Source organism: Maniola hyperantus, chromosome 28, assembly GCF_902806685.2.
Source record: "Maniola hyperantus chromosome 28, iAphHyp1.2, whole genome shotgun sequence".
NCBI classification, from domain to species: Eukaryota; Metazoa; Arthropoda; class Insecta; order Lepidoptera; family Nymphalidae; genus Maniola; species Maniola hyperantus.
The window spans coordinates 2,720,503-2,742,536 of NC_048563.1; the positions used below are offsets into that span (position 1 = coordinate 2,720,503).

At 38.1% G+C, this 22,034-nt stretch overlaps 1 protein-coding gene and 1 pseudogene across 1 annotated transcript; one reads left to right on the top strand and one right to left on the bottom strand.

Moving 5' to 3' along the window:
* Nucleotides 1-1,322: 1,322 nt before the first annotated feature.
* Nucleotides 1,323-10,194, bottom strand: LOC138404386 (zinc finger protein 271-like). The gene is made up of 10 exons (XM_069508117.1): nucleotides 9,810-10,194; nucleotides 8,664-8,838; nucleotides 8,361-8,453; nucleotides 7,807-7,941; nucleotides 6,988-7,452; nucleotides 6,212-6,306; nucleotides 6,023-6,084; nucleotides 3,871-4,696; nucleotides 3,200-3,243; nucleotides 1,323-3,129 (listed from the first exon to the last, which is right to left on the bottom strand). Exons 1-10 carry the CDS (start codon nucleotides 9,887-9,889, stop codon nucleotides 2,363-2,365), a joined length of 2,742 nt encoding a protein of 913 aa, XP_069364218.1. The 5' UTR covers nucleotides 9,890-10,194; the 3' UTR covers nucleotides 1,323-2,362.
* A 291-nt stretch (nucleotides 10,195-10,485) lies between these two features.
* LOC117994930 (zinc finger protein 84-like) lies at nucleotides 10,486-21,821 on the top strand (annotated as a pseudogene).
* Nucleotides 21,822-22,034: the final 213 nt, after the last annotated feature.

The following is a 22,034-nucleotide window of genomic DNA, read 5'->3' on the forward strand; positions in this document are numbered from 1 at the left end:
TCTAATATTTTTTTTCACGGCCCTGGATGTCAGTCCTTTAATTTTTTTTATTTATATACTCTGCGTCATAGACAAAGAGTATAAAGTATGGTGAAAGAGATAGCTTTGTGTCTAACCCAGTTGAAGTATTTAATATCTTTAATATGGTCTAACGTGGGTCTAACCTGAGTGTCTAATTACTCTAATATCTAAACCTAAACCACAGAGTACTAAATAGTAATAAACCCACGTACAGTACGCGGCCGAGAGTTATGTACATCAACCTTCAGAAGGAGATAGCATTGTAGCGCACTGTCTCTGTCATTGAGACCGACAAAACGTTAAATAGGTATGAGTGACAAGAGACAACGCTCTACAAAGCCGAAATGTCATTCTAAAGGCCGATGTACAATACTTTCGGCCGCGTACAGTAGTGATTTCATACTCTTTGTCAAGGTAATAATTTATCTAAGCAGGTACATCTAAATATATAAAAGGAAAAGGTGACTGACTGACTGATCTATCAACGCACAGCTCAAACTTCTGAGTGAATCGGGCTGAAATTCGGCATGCAGATAGCAATTATGACGTAGACATCCGCTAAGAAAGGATTTTTGAAAATTCAACCCCTAGGGGGTTAAATAGGGGTTTGAAATTTGTGTAGTCCACGTGAACGAAGTCGCGAGCATAAGCTAGTTGGTACCTATATGCATCCAAGTAAGATCCAAGTATTACGTGCATTAGAAGTGAAAACTATACATATTTTGTAATTTTTATGACAGTGTTTTCCCAGGAAACTTCTAAATAACTTTAAATACAAATAAAAAACCGGCCAAGTGCGAGTCAGACTCGCGCACCGAGGGTTCTGTACTACAATCGTATTTGTTCTAAAAATAAATAAAAAACTGTTTTAGAATCTACAAGTAAAGCCCTTTCATATGATACCCCATGTGGTACCTACATACTATAAAAAAAAAAAAAGATTCCGACGAATTGAGAACCTCCTCCTTTTTTTGAAATCGGTTAAAAATACTAATTATTTGTTCATGAACATAATATTTTAATTTTTTTTTGTGACATAACCACAAATTCACGATTTTCGAATTCTTCCGTGTGCTGTAAGCGCTACCTGCCTGCCTTTCATAATTCTAGGTCAAAGGGAAGTACTCCGTTCTTGACAGACAACAAAGTGATCCTTTTTTCTTTTGAGGTACGGAACCCTAAAAATTGCAAAACCGGCAGGATACGAACCTGCCTACCCTGGAATTTGGGAATCCTGCCGGTTCTGCAATTTTCGATTTGTATTTTAACTTATTCAGAAATATATTAAAAAAAGTCTATTTTAGTAAAAAAGTTTTTATTGAGTTCTATTGGTTACAATAAAATTAAATAACACTTAACTATTTATTTTCTATACTAATATTTTAAAGAGATATAGTCTGCGCCAGGTTGAGACGGCAATCGGGGTATGAGGCGGGGGACCCGCACGTCACCCGCGCTCGCCCGTACCGGGTTAGCGCGCGAGCCGTGCGAGTGCGCGAGGCGTTCGTGCGTAGAAACCAAAGGGGTATGGGTTTAATAAAAACTACCATATCCCTTCCAGGTTAGCCCGCTACCATCGTAAGACTGCATCATGACTTACCACCAGGTGAGGCTTGCTCGCGACTGATTGGTCCGACACGCACACACACTTACGCAATGTCCACGACGAAGACGTAACCACAAGTAAAGTGCACTCGCCTTCGTAAATTGCAAGAACTATACAAGCGTAAGGCCTTAACTAATGGTAGAGGAGCCCAAGAGGGTATTTTGGGATTCACTCGAGCGCGTCAGATTAAGACAAGGTAAGTTAATTAGATGCAGAAAAGTGTGCATTTCATTGATCTGACAATTTGAGCGTGACATAAGGAAATGGGAGAGTCACAAAGTTTCAAAAATCAGCCATGACTTTTGGTTTGATTTGATAAATCGTCCGATTTTTGAATAGGAGCTTGCTGAATGTTCACTTAACATCCCTTCTCAATATCTCACCGTTCGATAAATATTTTTGGGTCTATTTTCTTTTTTCTTTGTTAAATTTATAGACTCGCGCTTGGCTGCAATTAGACCTGGTGGAAAGTGATAATGTAGCTTAAGATGGAGCGCTACCTTCATACGACCACTACCACCATGCAAATCAGCAGATAAATATTTTTACAATAAAAAAACAAGTGGGACGCATCTAAAACGCTCGAGTATTTCTTTGTGACTATATTTTTTTTTTATATTTTTGAAAACCTGTACGCGCTTCGCCAGTGAAAGGGGTTACATCATATAACCTTTTTTCTTATTAGCACCTAATCTTCACAATCCCAATAGGTCCTCACGACGCTCGAGTAAATCCCTATTTAGCTTCTTTGGCTCCCCCACTATGATGTTGACTTCTCATGTGAGTTCCTAAATGACTTTTTTGAGCAGTTTTATACTCACATAGCTCACAGGAAAAAGGCTTTTCGCCAGTGTGAATCCTCATGTGCCTTACTAAATCACCATTTCGTGCAAATTTATATTGACATATCTCACAAGAGTACGGCTTTTCACCAGTGTGAGTTTTGTTGTGCCTCACTAAATGAGGTTTATGGGCTGTTTTGTACTCGCATGCGTCACATGAAAACAGCTTATCACCAGTGTGAGTTCTCATGTGGTTTACTAAATTAGTTTTTTGAGCTGTTCTATAGATGCATAACTCACAAGAGTATGGTTTGTCGCCACTGTGTGTTTTGTAGTGTCTCACTAAATGAGGTTTATGACCAGTTTTGTACTCGCACATGTCACATGAAAAAGGACTTTCATGCGTGTGAGTTCTTATGTGCCTTACTAGATTAGCTTTTTGACCAGTTTTATATACGCATAACTCACAAGAGTATGGTTTGTGACCAGTGTGAGTTCTCTTGTGTCTGATCAAATGAGGTTTAAGAGCAGTTTTGAACTCGCACATATCACAAGAAAAAGGATTTTCACCAGTGTGAGTTCTTATATGCCTTACTAAATTAGCTTTTCTAGTAGATTTATACTCGCATAGCTTACATAAATATTGCTTTTCACTACTGCAAGGCCTCAATAGGCTGCTATTAATGTTTGGGATACTCTTGGTATCGGATGAGTGGTTGTCTAATCAGCGATTGTCAATTTTTAACACTTGTTGCCTTTTGTGCACTGTATCGGCGCCTTCAGCTTGCACTTTGTATTCGTTGTTCGTCGCAAGTCCCGTGGGCAAACGAGCGACTGAAACAAAATATATTTCTTATTTTTTTTTTAATTTTGTGGGGCAACAGATTGTGGTAGATCAAAATGGCGGGGATATTGATAATCGATGGTAGAAGAGAGGCAAAATATAAAACAGGGGGGGGTTTAAGTTGATGGGAGGCAGTCCATTACGGATCTCATAATTCATAATTCATAATAATTCACAATTCATAATTCAAAAAAAATTAGGGCTACTTTAGGGCTACCTGCGTCAAATGTACTAACGTTTGACGCCTGCCAGTGACGTCGAAGTCTCGACGTTTTGTTAGAAGTTCCCTAACTTTCGTGAACTGTCACTGGTGTGAGTTCTCAACACGTGTTCCTTCAAATGACATTTTTGTGTGTATTTATTGTTTCCTCTGGTGCCTCACTAAATTACTGTTTTGTGCACATTTGTAGGCACACAGGCCGCAAGAGAAACGCTTTTCGTGACGCGTGAGTGCTTATGTGGCTCATTAAAATATAATTTTAATAACATTCGTATTCGCATAATAGCTTAATAAGAGCCTAATAAGAGCTTAGCGTTTAGCTATCTCGCTCTAACAGTAAGTCACAGTAGCCCTACTTTTACAGGTATTTATTCTGAGGTTTTACAAGTTCCCTAACTGTCGTGAGCTGTCACTGGTGTGAATCCTCAACACGTGTTTTATTAAATGACTTTTTTGAGTGTATTTATTGTCACACAACTCACAAGCGAACGGCCGCTCGCCAGTGTGTTTCCTCTGGTGCCTCACTAAATTACTATTTTGTGCACATCTGTAGTCACACAGCCCGCAAGAGAAACGCTTTTCACCAGTGTGAGTGCTCATGTGGCTCACTAGTATATAATTTTCATAACATTTGTATTCGCACAACTGACATGAATATGCTTTAATGCCCGAGTGGGTTTTCATGTGATATACCAGATTAGCTTTCCTAGCAGATTTATAATCGCACAACGTACAGTTGTAAGGCTTTTCACCAGTGTGAGTCCTAATGTGAGTTATTAGATGAACTTTTTTATACGTTTTGTACGCGCAGAAATCGCAAAGGTACGGCATTTCGCCAGTGTGACTGATCATGTGGGATACCAATAGACGCTTTCGGGCAGTTTTAAAGTCGCATAGCTCACAAGAAAACGGCTTTTCACCGGTGTGAATCCTCGTGTGTTGGACTAGAGTATATTTTTTGGCGCATTTATAGTCGCATAGGTTACAATTATAAGGCTTTTCGCCGGAGTGAGTCCTCATGTGACTAACTAAATGCCGTTTATGTATAGTTTTATACGCGCAGGACTTACAAGAATATGTTTTTTTATCTGTGTTAGTTTTCATGTGACACTGTAAAGTAGTTTTAATTTTAACCGCTTGTTTATTTTTCTGGATTGCACCGCCGTCTTCAGCTTGAACTTTGTTTTCGTTATTCGTCGTATGTTCTGCGGACAAGGGATCGACTGAAATAAAGAATTCTTATTTTATTAACTAGCTGAATTAAAAAAAACCGGCCAAGTGCGAGTCAGGCTCGCGCACTGAAGGTTCCGACAAGGTTTTCGACATTTTGCACGATAATTCAAAAACTATGATGCATAAAAATAAATAAAAATCTGTATTAGAATGCACAGATAAAGACCTTTCATATGACACCCCACTCGATATAGTTATCTTACTTCGAAAATTGAAAATACTAATTATTAGTTCATGAGCACAATTTAATTTTTTTTTGTGTAATATAACCACAAATTCACGGTTTTCAGATTTTTCCCCGAATGTCAGCTATAAGACCTACCTCCCTACCACATTTCATGATTCTAGGTCAACGGGAAGTACCCTGTAGGTTTCTTGACAGACCGACAGACAGACAACAAAGTGATCCTATAAGGGTTCCGTTTTTCCTTTTGAGGTACGGAACCCTAAAAATCGAGGAGGAGGTTGAATTTTCAAAAATTCTGAAACATGTATTTCTTCATTTGTGACCGAAAACCCAGAAACAAATTTTCATGCAAATAACTTGAAAAATGACGAACTTCTATACAAACTTTCATCCCCTATTCAACTCCCTTTTTTAACAAGCATATTACATTGAAAAAAGCATATTACACAATTGAAGATTATCTAAATGATAAAAGAGCGTGGATTTGACCTGCAGCTCGTTCCAGCAACGCACAAGACTGCAAATACTATTTTATACATGGCATAATCTTGTACCTATATCAAATATTTGAAAAGAGCAACCGCCGAGTTTCTTGCTGGTTCTTCTCGGCAGGAAAGGCATTCCGAACCAGTGGTAGATGCATCCGACTATTCGTAAGCACTTGTAAAAGTTTATACGAATAAAAAAGATTTTCATTTCATTTCATTTCATTTCATAACCAACTTTCAAAAAGGAGGTGGTTCTCATGATTTGCATTTAATTTCCATTTTAGTTAATGATGCTTGGCACCCAACTCTTTAGGCCTGTTAATTTTTTTAGTTCTTTTTTGATTCTACAATTGCTTTTTCTACATTTTTCTTTATTGTTATTTTACTATATGTTCTATAAGAATGATACATAATCTAAATATATGAAAGGAAAAGGTGACTGACTGATCTATCAACGCACAGCTCAAACTACTGGACGGATCGGGCTTTAATTTGGCATGCAGATAGCTATTATGACGTAGGCATCCGCTAAGAAAGGATTTTTGAAAATTCAACCCCTAAGAGGCTGAAATAGGGGTTTGAAATTTGGGAAGTCGTGAGCATAAGCTAGTTTTATATTACGGAGTTCACTGATCACTCACCTGAGGTTAGAGCCGAGTCTGTGGAAGGGAGACGGTCATCGTTCAGCTTCTGAATGTCCTGCCTGTAAGATATATCACAATGTATCTAAAGTGTAGGGAGACGGCAGAGGAAAGGTCTATGATACTATTACATGTGTATACTTTGAAAAACGTTTATAGTACAATACTTGTATTGGTACTTATACTGACCTGTTCTCGGTGAGGAGTGAAGAGTGTGAGGAGCTAGAGCTCACAGCTGTATGAGGCTTGCACACTTGAGACGTGTCACAGTCTCCATCACTGTTCTGCCAAATACAAAACAAACTCATTGCATTTCTGTCTTTCAAGTGTGTGAGTTCTCAGACTGAACAAGCTAATATATCATCATCATAATAAACTCATCACCAGCTGACTACTGAAAGAGTATACTGGAACGGCTCTCTTTCACACTTTATCGGCACCTATGAGGTATGAGTGACAGAGACAACGCTCTACAAAGCCGAAATGTCATTCTAAAGGCTGATGTATATTACTTTCTGCCGCGTACTGTAGTATCAGTTTATAAGTCAGGCAAATTGCTATTGCGCTGGAACTGTGTCTCATTAACATCGAAATGACGTCATTTTGACGTCAGCCGATATAAAAATGTACCATCAGCTCGAAACACCCAAACTTCAGTCTAGTGCTCACGTCACTAAAATGTCGGCCACGGGCATTAGCAATTTGCGGGACTTATATCAGTATTACCGGGAATGGAAAAGCTCAACGGGAACCCAGTTTTTTTTTTTAAAGAATATTAGCCACGTTAAATGACTAATATTCCCCTTTCCTCTCCAACTAAGCGTCAAGCTTGTGCTAGGAGTAGGTACAACAATAGTGCAACGGGCGGGGTTTGAACCGTCGACCTTTCGGTTTTCAGTCCAATCCTCTACCGGTTGAGCTATTGAGGCTCTTCATAGTGAATTTCATAGTGAAGACTGCCTCACCTGGAGATGCCTGGAGTCATGTTCCCGGATGAACTCCTCAAAGCAAAGAGTGTACTGGAACGGATCTCTTTCACACTTTATCGGCACCTCGGTGTCAACTTGTCCTGCAACTGCTGGGTTTCTTTCTGGAGCTTTGGAAAGAGCATCGTACAGTTGTTTAGATTCCATCTTTATGCTTTTGCCACTTAAGCCTTCATTACATGCAACAATGTCAATCTCATGCTTGACATTGACTGCATTTTTGTCATCATTTGAAACTCCAACATCAATCCACATAGAGTCAAAACTCTCTTCTTTTTTCACTTTAACACTGAATACATTTGTCATTGATTCTGTCTGTTTGTCTTCCGAAGAATTTTCTAGTATGTATAAGTCACAGGGGTCGGCTCCTAGTGTTGTCACCACTAAATTACTCTTTAGATGGTTTTTTGTACGGCTGATCATTTCTACATGTTGTTTTGTAATCTGTTGGGAAACAAAACTATTAAATGAGAATCGTTACTTAAGATTGAGTTAAAACAAGACAGATTTATAAATAATATCTATCCCGGCTGTACTTACGTGTCTAGTCAACGTTAGCCTGACTAGTTTCGAACCCTAGTTTCGGGGTACTTTTTCAAGGGAGTCTGTTCGCGCACGCGCCGCGGCTGTGACTGCGGTCCGCGAGCCAGATTTATGTGAGAGATATAGCTCTGTCTCGTTTTAACTAAACTTAAGTAACGATTAAGCGACTCTGAGTACGGCTGTTAGAAAAGAAAGCAAAACACAAAGGAAGAAAGCAAGGGTTAAAATGAATATTGACATGCATTAAGTACTCACTAATTCATGTTTTTCAACTAACTCCATCATCAGTGCACGGGCTCTCAAGCTCTTGTCTTTAAATTGACTAAAGTTTATCAATCTCTGAGCACATTGTATGCAAAGTGTTTGTTTTAGGTTTCCTTGATCACACAACTGAAACAACATTTTTTTTTTATATAAAAAAAATGTAATGTAATTAAAGTATTCAAACATTCCTTAAATAACTTTCGTTATACAGGTTGTAACGAAAACGCTGGCAAAAACGAAGACAGGTGATAGTACTGATGATTACTGACATGATACCACAAAAAAAAACGTTAAAAATAAATAAATAAATCAGTACTCTTATTATAAATGCAAAAGTGTGTTTGTTTGTCCTGCAACCACGTCACAATGGTGCAACAGATTGACGTGATTGTTTGCAAGGGTAGATATAGTTAAAGACCTGGAGAATGACATAGGCTACTATTTATCCCAGATAATCAAAGAGTTCCCACGGGATTTTTAACAATCTAAATCCACATGGACGAAGTCGCGGGCATCAGCTAGTAGATTATAAATTAACAACTTACAGGATGTCCAGTTAACTTTTCGTATGCTTCTTCCAATTTGTGTTTACTCATTGGAAACATCTTGCTGTCAGTGTCTAGGCATATCATGCAAACCTGGAAATATACTTCTAGTTACACTTCTACATTACAGTTCCCATACAATAAATACTACAACAGATGTAAGCAGGAAAGGACACATTCTGATTCCTCTAATTCCTCAGTCTTCTTCTTCTTCCTTACCTTATCCCGAGCTACGTGAGGTCGGCTTGTCGGATGTCTTCTTCTTTGATTTACTTACTAACAATGACATTATGAAGAAGTTACCTGCACCATTGAAGGAATAGCACCAGTAACTATCTGTTTTAAGCCACTTTCCGTTGCGTAAATGTCATCAGCTAGAAAATGTTGCGAGCAGACCACAGCAGGGTCTTGTAGATGACTGTCTTGTTTACCGAGGGCTCTGAGCCAAGCAGCACGGAGACCCACATCACTGGGGAAACTGGAAATTACCATTTATGTTACACACTACACTGTGCGTCCGTGTGCACTACACAAATTTACGATTGTAACTGTGGCGTCACCCAGGTCCCAGCTGAAAATCAGCGTCCTGCATTTTATTGGTGTTAATGTATATTATGGTGCAAGACATTATGCTGAGCTGAGATGGAAATGTTACATTTGTACATTGTTTTTATCTGTGACACGAATAACAAATAAATGCATTTTCTTTCTTTTTATGCTGATGTTGGTTGCTCAAAGAGTAGCCTATGTCCATTTTCGGGATACAACTTACAAGCTACCTGTGGTTGTACCAAACGTCAAAATCGGTTGAGCGGATGGGCCGTGAAAAGCTAGAAGACAGACACCCTTTCGCATTTATCCGTACCCTTATATAAATGCGAAAGTGTGTTTGTTTGTTGGTTTGCCCTTCAATCACGTCGCAACGGATTGACGTGATTTTTTGCATGGGTATAGATAAAGACCTGGAGAGTGACATAGGCTACTTTTTATCCCGGAAAATCAAAGAGTTCCCACGGGATTTTTAAAAACTAATTCCACGCGGACGAAGTCGCGGGCGTCAGCTAGTAATATTATATGCAGGGCCATCTTTAACCTATTGGAATTTGGAGGCCCTGGGCACATTAGAATAATGGGGCCCCTATGATCTTGAGAGAGTAGGTGCTATTTTCTTAGAATATGCAAAGAAAGTAGATAATAGTCCAGCAGCCGCCAAGTGTGGGATATAAGTCAGTCTTGATTAGTTAACAATCTCTATCGTCGTTTGTTTAAGAGACCTTTTTGACCTTTGATTTTATCGAAATAAATAGGTTTTTCGGTAATAAAATATCGGTCGGTTGGTGGTAGGGATTAGTGGGCCCCTATCGATTGTGGGCCCTGGGCACGTGCCCAGAGGGAAAGAGGGCCCTGATTATATGAAGTATGGATTATTATTAGATTGAATAAACTCACCCGTGAAAGCTAATCCCCTTCCTTCCTGTTGGAGGTACATTATCGCAACTATTGTTGCAGTAAGGTACACAACACTGCATTGTCAATGTTTCCAATGTTTTACCAATTATCCTATTAATTCTTTCGAGGACGTAGGCGTAGCCCAAGGAACATTTCAGATACAAATGCAGATCGGAGTCAGGAAAGCCAAGGGGATAATATCAGAGAGAATCAATATGCCTTGGAGAGAATATTAAAACAACCTGTGATAAAAACTATCAACAAATTCTTTATCAACACTAAATCAACACCAACCACCAGAAAATTCGTCAATAATCAAAGAGAATATATAATCACTATTCACCTATTCACTCACTACGTTTTTGTAATAATAAAAAATACGTTTTATTCGTCAACAAAGAGTATAATAATATAATCAAATCACCAAAGAATCACTATTTGTCAAAGTCCCTCAGAAGTGAACTCCTGTCCAACCAAAGCTCTTTTGCTCAGAGCTGGCACAGAGTAAATTTTTATAAAAGAGTCAAAGAGAATACCTAACCTAACCTAATTTATGAGTCATTATTCTGTGGTTGCTGCTGTGTCCATTTCAGTCATCCATTTCATACAAAAGTTTTGCTATACGAAAGCTTCGCCTGCCCGCATAGTGCATAGTGCTCTGTCATCTGTGGTAAAAATAATAAAAACATTGAAAATGGAGTGTTGTGTGCCTTTCTGCAAAAATACTTCCGATAATGTGTCCCCAGGGATTAATTTTCATGGGTGAGTGTAATCAATATTGTCAGCGATCTGAATATTCTACTTCTACGTTTTTGAGACTGAATGTTGCACATAGATTATGCCTGTGGGCTGCGGCCATTGGGTACATTATGCATCATTCGACAAATTCTCGATAAGCCGGTAATGCATTGGCGGTTCCACTGAGCTGCTGCAAATGTTCACGGGCGACGGTAATCACATAACAACAGGTGACCCGCCTGCTCGCTATTTTTATTACATGTAATCACTTGGCAATTACTCCTACGCGTCATGCACGCATGTGCGTATCGTATAAATACTATGACACTACAAGCTGTAGAAATAGTACGGGCGACCAACATCAGCATAGCATAAGAGACATTGAGGCCTGTCGTCTTAGTCAGTTTATACTGTGCTGAATGCTGGTCTGATTCAGGAGTTTTATTATTTCTTATTATATTTAATAGACTAAGCAGCTTTCGCTGATACCTCTGTATCAGAAGTGCTTCGAGTTTTCCAAATGATTGTCCAATCTATTCTTGAACTGGATTACAGAACTTGACATAACCACATCCTTGGGCAATTTATTCCATACTAGCTTATGCTCGCGACTTCGTCCGCGTGGACTGCACAAATTTCAAACCCCTATTTCATCCCCTTAAGGGTTGAATTTTCAAAAATCCTTTCGTAGCGGATGCCTACATCATAATAGCTATCTGCTTGTTAAATTTCAGCCCAAATTCAGCCCAAGATCAGTCAGTCACCTTTTCCTTTTATATATTTAGATGTAAACAACTCTGTTGGTCAGAAAGTGTTTTATTGGATTTGACGATGGCAATTGATATTGTCAAAAGTCAAAAGTCAAAAGTCAAATGATTTATTCAAAATAGGTAATAAATTACTCTTATTATATATGGTATAGTGTTAGATTTGTAAGATAATATAGTGGTGATAATTATAACGCAAACTTAAAACTAAAGCTACGAGGGTTCCAAACGCGCCCAGGTCTGAGAAGAGCCCACAACAAACTCAGCCGGGTATTCTTTTTATTATCACCACTTTACAAAATTATTGAAACTTATTAGAACTATCACAAAGTCGTTAAGCAACTCATTCCCAAGCTTGCTTATCATTTAAATAATCCTTTACATTGTAATAGGATTTTTCAATTAGTTTACGTTTTATGAAAACTTTGAACTTGTTGAGAGACATCTCCAATATGTCTTCTGGAAGCTTATTATAGAAACGTATGGAATTACGAGCAAATGAATTGCTAACTTTACTGAGCCTAGAGGCGGGAATTACAAGTTTATTTTTATTTCTAGTATTTATATTATGACAGTCACTTTTTTTTTTAAATTTATTTATGTTTTTATGTACGTACAGTAAATTTTCAAAAATATATTGATTATGCACTGTCATAATTTTAACTTCCCTAAATTTAGTTCTCAGCGACTCTCGTGGCCCCATACTGTATATGGCTCGAACAGCCCTTTTCTGCAGCACAAAAATAGAATTAATATCAGCAGCATTACCCCATAATAATATACCATATGACATAATGCTGTGAAAGTAACTAAAATATACTAGTCTCGCAGTTTCTATGTCTGTCAACTGGCGAATCTTTTTTACCGCATATGCGGCAGAACTAAGTCTGTTCGATAAGTTATTTATATGAGAGCCCCATTGAAGTTTTGCATCTAACGTTATTCCAAGAAAAATAGCGGTATCCACTAAATCTAATTCCTCATTATTAAGTTGCACAGTGGTTTTCACCTGCTTAACATTTGGTAAAGTGAATTTAATACACTTTGTCTTTTTCCCGTTGAGAAGCAGGTTATTAGCTTCGAACCACTGTACTAACTTGGTGAGAGAATTGTTTACTTCATCAAAAGTTGTTAAGTATCGATTGATTTTAAATAAAAGTGATGTATCATCAGCAAACAAGACTATCCCGTAATTGTCCTTAGCGAGGTAAGGAAGGTCATTGATGTAAATAAGGAACAGAAAAGGTCCTAAGATGGAACCTTGTGGCACCCCCATTTTTACAACGGATCCGGGAGATCGCTTTCCATTCACGTCTACCCTTTGTATTCTATCATTTAGGTAAGAACTCATCAATTCCAATGCTGCACCCCTAATTCCATAATGGTGCAATTTCGCGACCAATGTTTCATGATCAACGCAGTCGAAAGCCTTGGATAAATCACATAAAACGCCAAGCGCATCACGTGATTCCTCCCAGGCTTCAAATATATTTAGTATTAACTCAACACCAGCATCGGTTGTTGAGCGACCCCGTGTAAAACCAAACTGTTTGGTGTGAAATAAATCATTAATGTTGAAAAAATTAAGCAGTTGAGTTAAAATTATTTTTTCAAAGATTTTACTAAAAGTGGGTAGTACAGATATCGGTCTGAAGTAAGTGGGGTCACTAGTACTACCTGATTTAAATAATGGAATTATTTTACTATGTTTCATTAAGTCTGGAAACTCACCACAGTCAACACAATTATTGAATATTAATGCTAACTCGGGTGCAACAATATCAATTAATGATTTCACAACGTTAACGGAAATGCCCCACAGATCATTTGTTTTCTTATTATTAATTAATTTAAAAGCTTTGATAACGTCAGAGCAACTAACGTGACTGAATTCAAACATTTTATTACATTCAGGCACGTTATCCTCCAATAGTGAGAGAGCGGCGGCTGCTGAAGAGTTCAATGATTTTGTAGTAGAAACAGGAATATCTGTAAAGAAGGTCTCGAAAACGGTTGCAACCTCGGGGTCTGACGTAATCAACTTGTCATGATATTTTAGTTCAAAATTACAAGTTTTATGTGTCACTCTTCCTGTTTCTTCGTTAACTATTTTCCAGGTAGTTTTTACTACATTGGAGCTGTTTTTAATTTTTGCCTGGATATATTTTGACTTGGCTGCAATGCAATCTCTCTTAAACTTTTTGGAAAACAGTTGAACGTACTGCTTGAATTCGTCACCAGTATCATATTGTAGCTTCATATCATGTCCCCTAAATCCAGGATTGCTCCTTCTTGGAAACATGCTCTCAAAATTTGGGACATTATAATAATTATTTAATATTTTGTAAGTTTCAATTAGATCGCCTCTTTCTCGCCTGCTTTTGAGAGTGCTGAGTCCAAGTTTTATTAGTCTTTGTTCATAGGGAAGATTTAAAGGGGTGTTTGTTACCATAGAACACTTGTTCATGTTGCGGGCCACTGCTAAGTATAACATAAATGGTAATTTCCAGTTTCCCCAGTGATGTGGGTCTCCGTGCTGCTTGGCTCAGAGCCCTCGGCAGACAAGACGGTCATCTACCAGACCCTGCCGTGGTCTGCTCGCAGCATTTTCTAGCTGATGAAATTTGCGAAACGGAAAGTGGCTTAAAGCAGATAGTTACTGGTGCTATTCCTTCAATGGTGCAGGTAACTTCTTCATAATGTAATGTTATATGTATTGCTAGTAAGTAAATCAAAGAAGAAGACATGTTGTGCCGACCTCCCATAGCTTGGGATAAGGTAAGGAAAAAGAAAAAGACTGAGGAATTAGAGGAATCAGAATGTGCCCTTTCCCTCTTACATCTGTTGTAGTATTTATTGTATGGGAACTGTAATGTAGAAGTGTAACTAGAAGTATATTTCCAGGTTTGCATGATATGCCTAGACACTGACAGCAAGATGTTTCCAATGAGTAAACACAAATTGGAAGAAGCATACGAAAAGTTAACCGGACATCCTGTAAGTTGTTAATTTATGATATATAGTTAGTTATGTATTGTATACAGACATGATCTATATGTATAGGAAAAGCTGACTGACTGACTGACTGATCTATCAACGCACAGCTCAAACTACTGGATGGATTGGGCTGAAATTTCGCATGCAGATAGCTATTATGATGCAGACATATGCTTAGAAAGGATTTTTGAAAATTCAACCCCTGAGGGGGTAAAATAGGGGGTTGAAATTTGTGTAGTCCATGCAGTCACAGGGATAAGCTAGGACTTAGCCATATTTAATTAAACTTTTTTTTTTGTTTTTTAAATAATATTAGCTAAGTTAATTGCTGACTAATATTCCCCTTTCCCCTCCAATTAAGCGTAAAGCGTGTGCTAGGAGTAGGTACGACAATAGTGCAACGGGTGGGATTTGAACCGGCGACCTTTCGGTTTTCTGTCCGCTCCTTTAACCGTTGTAAAGTATCGAGGCTCTAACTGTTTATGCATTGTATTTAATTACATGTTGTTTCAGTTGTGTGATCAAGGAAACCTAAAACAAACACTTTGTGTACAATGTGCTCAGAGATTGATAAAGTTTAGTCAATTCAGAGACAAGAGCTTGAGAGCCCGTGCACTGATGATGGAGTTAGTTGAAAAACATGATTTTGTAAGTACTTAAATCATTGACATAACTGCCTCTTTGCGAATACAACATGTTTAATTAAATTTACAATCAATTTACGAATTACAGTTGTAAATTGATTAAATTCTGAGTTATTTCACAGTGATTATTAAATAGAGGATCTTTCAAAATAAGTAAAATCCACGTCCTTTGTTAAGTTTGAGTGTAATAACCATTTTAAATTATCGATTAAACCAAAAAGTACGTCATTATGATGTGACGTCACATTCCAGTATTTCATAGAATCTCGCATACTAAGCGCGCGTTTTGACGTTTGATAAAAAGTCACTGATTTGACTAGTACCGTCCATAACTCTCTAACAAAAAACGCGGACGCGGACGAAGTCGCGGGCAGCTTCTAGTATAAATATAAATTAAATAGTTAAAAACATAAGATTATAAGCCCTATTTTTTCATTTTTTTGAGCTTAAATTATGATGTACTCATTTAATTGTGAACTTGTTTTGACCAACAGATAACAAGGCAATCTATAAAAATGATAAACCGCACCAAAAACCAACTAAAGAGTAATTTGGTGGTGACAATGCTAGGACCCGACCCCTGTGACTTATACATACTAGAAGACCCCTCAAAAGACAAACAGACAGAATCAAAGCCAACTATATATAGAGTTGCAGTGAAATCGGAAGAGGAAAGTGGTGACTGCATGTCGGTTGATGAAGATGTGGAAGTGGCAAATGAAGATGACAATAACGCAGACAATGTCAAAGCTGAGCTTGTTGCGTCTAATGAGGGATACTTATCTGACGATAGCATAAAGTTGGAATCAGAACTTCTGGATGAAACGCCTTGCAAAGCTCGCGAGGTATATAGATCAGATGCAGAACAGGTGGCTGAAACACAGGACCCTTTGAAGTACGAAGATGTTCCCTTCCAATGTACTCTTTGTCCTGAGGAGTTTGTTCATGAACATGCATACATGCGACATATGAACATGCATTTCCAGGTGAGACAGTCTTCACTATGAAACACTTTAATCAATTTGTTGAGTTTGTGGGAACACTACCTTACATTGTAAGTATAATAAAACGGGCACGCGAGCCAGAGCTTTAGTCTCTGCCGCGCCGACCCCAATTTTTTTTTTTTTTAAATTTATTTATTCATAATAATTTTACAAAGTTTCCTACATATCTATCTCGCCAAACTGGTGGGCCAGTTTGTTGGCGAGGTGGCGCTCTTAATACTAAGTACATAACTTACTACTATATTTCCTTAACGCTATTCATACACCTATATCTATTCTTATAATAAAAACTGTACTACATACTAATTTAAACCTACCTACTTCACTAAAAGATAAACTAACACAATTGAGTATTCTAACAACTTACTAATAAATAACCAAAGAAAACACAAAAATACAAATAAATAATTAAGAAGCCCGATAGTCAGTTAGAGAGTCCCTAAGTAAGTGTTTCTTTAACCTCTTCTTAAGGACTCCCTCACTGAGCCTATCGATATCCTCCCCAGCCCAACCGATTGCATTAAATATTTTAGGAACTAAATATGCGCTAAAGTGTATAAGTTCGATTCAAACTTTTTGGCGGCTCAGAGCTTGGCGCAAGCCGATGCGCAGAACACAAAATAAGGTATCAGCGGGACGTGGCAGGATGAGGCGGCGGGCACACCCCCGCGCGCGCTCCCTGCCACCCGCAGCCGCCATCGCGTCGTAGTGTGAGTGTGTAGTTGTATCCGTATAGGTACTCACACGCGCACGTTGCTGTCCACGTACAGTCGAGCTCTTAAATAAAATAGAATGTTTTTTTTTTATTCATGTAAACTTTTTACAAGTGTTTATGAATAGTCAGGTAGTTTTAATTTACCACTTAAAGATTTGTTGTTGTTTTGTTATTGCTTCGTTAAGTTTTTTATTGTTATTTTTCTGTTAAGTTTTTAAGAATTTCCGTAATAGAAAGATAAAAATTATCAGTTTAATAAAATAAGAATATTAAAAAAAAATTAAATAAGTCGTCTACGAAGAATAATAAAAACTACGCTTCGGTTCCAAAACAATTATAACTCAATGTAACTACAATATACTTACTCCCATGTTAACCTCAACCTCATAACCCTAACAGAAAATATAATATTTTAGTTAAACTTGTCTTGACTCGCCTGTACCTGCGCGCACCTGTGCCCGCAACTAACTAACTTCTCAGCCGCCATAAAGTTTGAATCTAACTATACCCGTCTTGTTTAAGTCAGTAAATAAATAGTATTTTCAAGTAGTAAGCAGTTGTCATTCCTACGCCACGTAACACCCCAGTACATCGAGGAATAGAGTACCTAAAACTCAAAACTTGAAACTCAAATTGTTTATTCAGAATAGGTAAAATGTTACGCTTACTGATCGTCGAAATTGTTAATTTGTATGATGATATAGTGGTGATAATTAATACGTACTTAAAACTAAAGCTGTGAGGGTTCCAAACGCGCCCAGGTCTGAGAAGAGCTCATACCAAAGTCAGCCGGGGTTGCCCAACAAGTTAATATTTTTAACATATTTTTTTTTTTTTTTTTGTTTTTAAAAAGAATATTAGCCATGTTAAAATGACTAATATTCCCCTTTCCTCTCCAACTAAGCGTCAGGCTTGTGCTAGGAGTAGGTACGACAAAAGTGCAACGGGCGGGGTTTGAACCGTCGACCTTTCGGTTTTCAGTCCACTCCTTTACCGGTTGAGCTATTGAGGCTATAATATGGTAACTTGTTTAGTCAGAGGCTCACATTTTCAAAGGTTCAAGTTCATATGTTAGCTTAAAGTAATTAAATATCACTTGCTTTAACGGTTAAGGAAAACATCGTGAGGAAACCTGCACGCCACGAGAGTTCTACATAATGTTCTCAAAGGTGTGTGAAGTCTGCTAATCCACACTTGGCCAGTGTGGTAAATTATGGGCGAAACCCTTCTCAGTCTAAGAGGAGACCAGTGCTCTGTAGTGAGCCGATGATGAGTTAATCATTATGATAATGGTATGTCTGCTTGTTTAGCCGGTGGGCTCATACTCTCAAAGGACAGAAATGTAATGAGTTTGTTTTGTATTTGGCAGAACAGTGATGGTGGCTGTGGCACGTCTCAAGTGTGCAAGCCTCATACAGCTGTGAGCTCTAGCTCCTCACACTCTTCACTCCTCACTGAGAACAGGTCAGTATACCTACCAATACAAGTATTGTACTATAAACGTTTTTCAAAGTATACACTTGTTATAGTATCATAGACCTTTCCTCTCTGCCGTCTCCCCAGTACACACTAGATACATTGTGATATATCTTACAGGCAGGACATTCAGAAGCTGAACGATGACCCTCTCCCCTCCACAGACTCGGCTCTAACCTCAGGTGAGTAATCAGTGGTAATTTATATAGCACTAGCTTATGCTCGCGACTTCGTCCGCATGGGCATGGAATTTTCAAAAATATTTTACGTCAGAATAGCTATCTGCATGCCAAATTTCAGTCCGATCCGTCCAGTAGTTTGAGCTGTGTGTTGATAGATCAGTCAGTCAGTCAGTCCCTTTTCCTTTTATATATTTAGATATATTAAAAGTAGTGATAAAATAAGCAATATATTTTGTTTCAGTCACCCCATTGCCGGCGGGACTTGCGACGAATAAAGAAGACAAAGCGCAAACTGGAGACGCCGACTCAATCCCGCCAAGAAAACAAGCGTTTAAAGTTAAAAAGTCGTATTACTGTGAGTTATGCGACTATACAACTGTTACAAAACCTAATCTGGTGTATCACACGAGGACTCACACTGGTGAAAAGCCATTCGGTTGTAAATACTGCCCGTACAAAACTATTCACAAAAATTATATAGTGACTCACATGAGAACTCACACTGGTGAAAAACCTTATAATTGTAATTTGTGCGACTATAAATGTGTACAAAAATATAATCTAATACCGCACATGAGAACTCACACTGGTGAAAAACCGTTTTCTTGCGAGTTGTGCGAGTTCAAAACCGCTCGTAAAGCTCAATTACTGAAGCATGTAAACACTCACACTGGTGAAAAGCCCTTTTCTTGTGGGGTGTGTGAGTACAAATGTGCACAAGATAGCAATTTAGCGAGGCACATGCGAAAGCACACTGGTGAAAAACCTTTTGTTTGTAAGTTGTGCAACTATAAGTATGGTCAAAAGGTTGATCTAGAGAAACACATGAGGACTCACACTGGTGATGAGCTGCTATCAAGTGCAACTGACGCGCCACTCCACCTGCGCCGGCGCAATAAATAAAAATACAGTACGCGGCGGAAAGTAATGTACATCGGCCTTTAGAATGACATTTGTACAGCGTTGTCTCTGTCACTCATATGACGTTTTGTCGGTCTCAACGACAGGGACAACGCTCTAAAAAAATCTGCTATCTCCTTCTAAAGGTCGATGTACACTACTTTCGGCCGCGCACTGCAGACAGGTTTTTGATTCAAAAAACTTTTACAAGTACTTTCTGAATCGTAAAATTTTAATTTCAATTTATTTATTAAATCGGACAACAATTGATCCATTATGTGTTAGTAACAATAACAACAACAAATACATCTATAGTGGATACAAAATGAGAACTCACACTGGTAAAAACGGTTTTCTTGTGAGTTATGCGAGTTCAAAACTGCTCGTAAAGCTCAATTACTGAAGCATGTAAACACTCACACTGGTGAAAAGCCCTTTTCCTGTGGGGTGTATGAGTACAAATGTGCACAAGATAGCAATTATAATAGAATAGAATAGAATATGTCTTTATTCAAGTAGACTTTTTATAAGCGCTTTCGATCGTTGGGTAGTTTTAATTTACCACTGGTTCGGAATGCTGTTCCTACCGAGAAGAACCAGCAAGAAACTCTGCGGTTGCTCATTTTAATTTTACAATTTACAATGTTATTATACCATACTATACAAGCCATTGCAGCTTGCTGATAAAAAAGGATTTGAGTCGCTCAAAGTCGAGCGAGTCAAATCCAAGCTTTATTATCATTTACATAGTCTTCGACTGTATAATATGCTTTTTTTAGGAGTATACTTTTAACACATCTTTTAAATTTGTGTAAAGGCAAGTCTAAAATTGTTTGTGGAATTTTATTATAAAATATTACACTCATTCCCACAAATTAGCGAGGCACATGAGAAAGCACACTGGTGAAAAACCTTTTGTTTGTAAGTTGTGGAACTATAAGTATGGTCAAAAGGTTAATCTAGAGAAACACATGAGAACTCACACTGGTGATGAGCTGCTATCAAGTGCACCTGACGCGCCACTCCACCGCCGGCGCAAGAAATAAAAGGTGTTTTATTCAATTCCCTTTGGTAGTGTTTCCACTAGATTATAACATGGGGTTCAAGGGGCGGACCAACAAATTCGTGAAAGGCCGGCAATGCCTTGGCGGTTCCACTGGTGCTGAAAATGTTCATGGGCGGCGGTAATCACTTAACATCAGGTGACCACGGGTAGGCATCCGCTAAGAAAGGATTTTTGAAAATTTGAAATAGGGGTTTGAAATTTGTGTAGTCCACGCGGATTAAGTCGCGAGCATAAGCTAGTCAAAAATAAGAAATATATTTTGTTTCAGTCGTTCCTTTTTCCGCGGGACTTGCGACGAATAACGAAAACACAGTGCAAGCTGAAGGCGCCAATACAGTGCACAAAAGTCAACAAGTGTTTAAAATTGACAATCGCGGAATAGGCAACCAATCATCCGATACCAAGAGTATCCCAAACAGTAATAGTAGCCTATTGAAACCTCACACTAGTGAAAAACAATATTCATGTACACTATGTGCGTATAAAACTTCCAAGACATCCCATTTATTTAGTCACATGAGAACTCACACTGGTGAAAAACCTTTTTCTTGTGAGTTATGCGAATTCAAAACTGCTCAGAAAACTAATTTAGTGACACACATGAGAACTCACACTGGCGAAATGCCTTACTCGTGTGAGCTATGCAAGTACAAAACTGCTCAAAATATTAATTTAGTGCGACACATGAGGATTCACACTGGTGAAACACCTTACTCTTGCAAGTTATGTAAATACAAATGCACATACAGCGGTAATTTGGTACGGCACATGAGGACTCACACTGGTGAAAAGCCTTTTTCCTGTGAGATATGTGAATATAAAACCGCTCACAAATGTCATTTAGTGAGGCACATGAGAACTCACACTGGTTAAGCTCATGTGCGGCAAAACACTACACACATGAGAACTCATAGTGGTGAAATGCTTTATTCTTGTGAATTCGGTATTTGACTACATCAAAAATAAATGATTTCTCAGAGATTATTAAATAGTGGGTCTTCCAAAATACGTAAAATCCACGTCCTTCGTTAGTTTTAAGTGTAATAACCATTTTGAATAATTATCGATCACTCTAAAAAAGTACGTCATTATGATATGACGTCACATTATATGTATTTCATAGATTCGCATAGGTACTAAGTGCGCGATTTGACGTTTGATATAATACTAGCTTATGCTGGCGACTTCGTTCGCGTGGACTACACAAATTTCAAACCCCTATTTCACCCCCTTAGGGGTTGAATTTTCAAAGATCCTTTCTTAGCGGATGTCTACGTCATAATAGCTATCTGCATGTCAAATTTCAGCCCGATCCGTCCAGTAGTTTGAGCTGTGCGTTGATAGATCAGTCAGTCACCTTTTCCTTTTATATATATAGATATTTGGATTGGATATTAATTTCAAATGAATTAATATTATTCTAAATGATGTTTATTTGAAAGCTGTATACCTTAGGTGATTAGTAGGACCTTTAGTTACTGAATGAAGTCTTATAACTATAAATAAAATCATTTTTTTGTGTTTCTGTTCTTTTATTTTAAACCTATTGAATTTCAAAGAAAAAAGTTAAGAAGAACCCTAGTAGACGTGCTATCTAAACATGATTGTGCACTGAGACGCCAAAAACTAGTAAATTGGAGTGTCTTTTTCTTTTAGGGTAACAACACGATTTGATAACGTAAATCCATTTACCATCCATCTTGTTGTACGTCCCGCCAAGGCCATGCACGATGCAC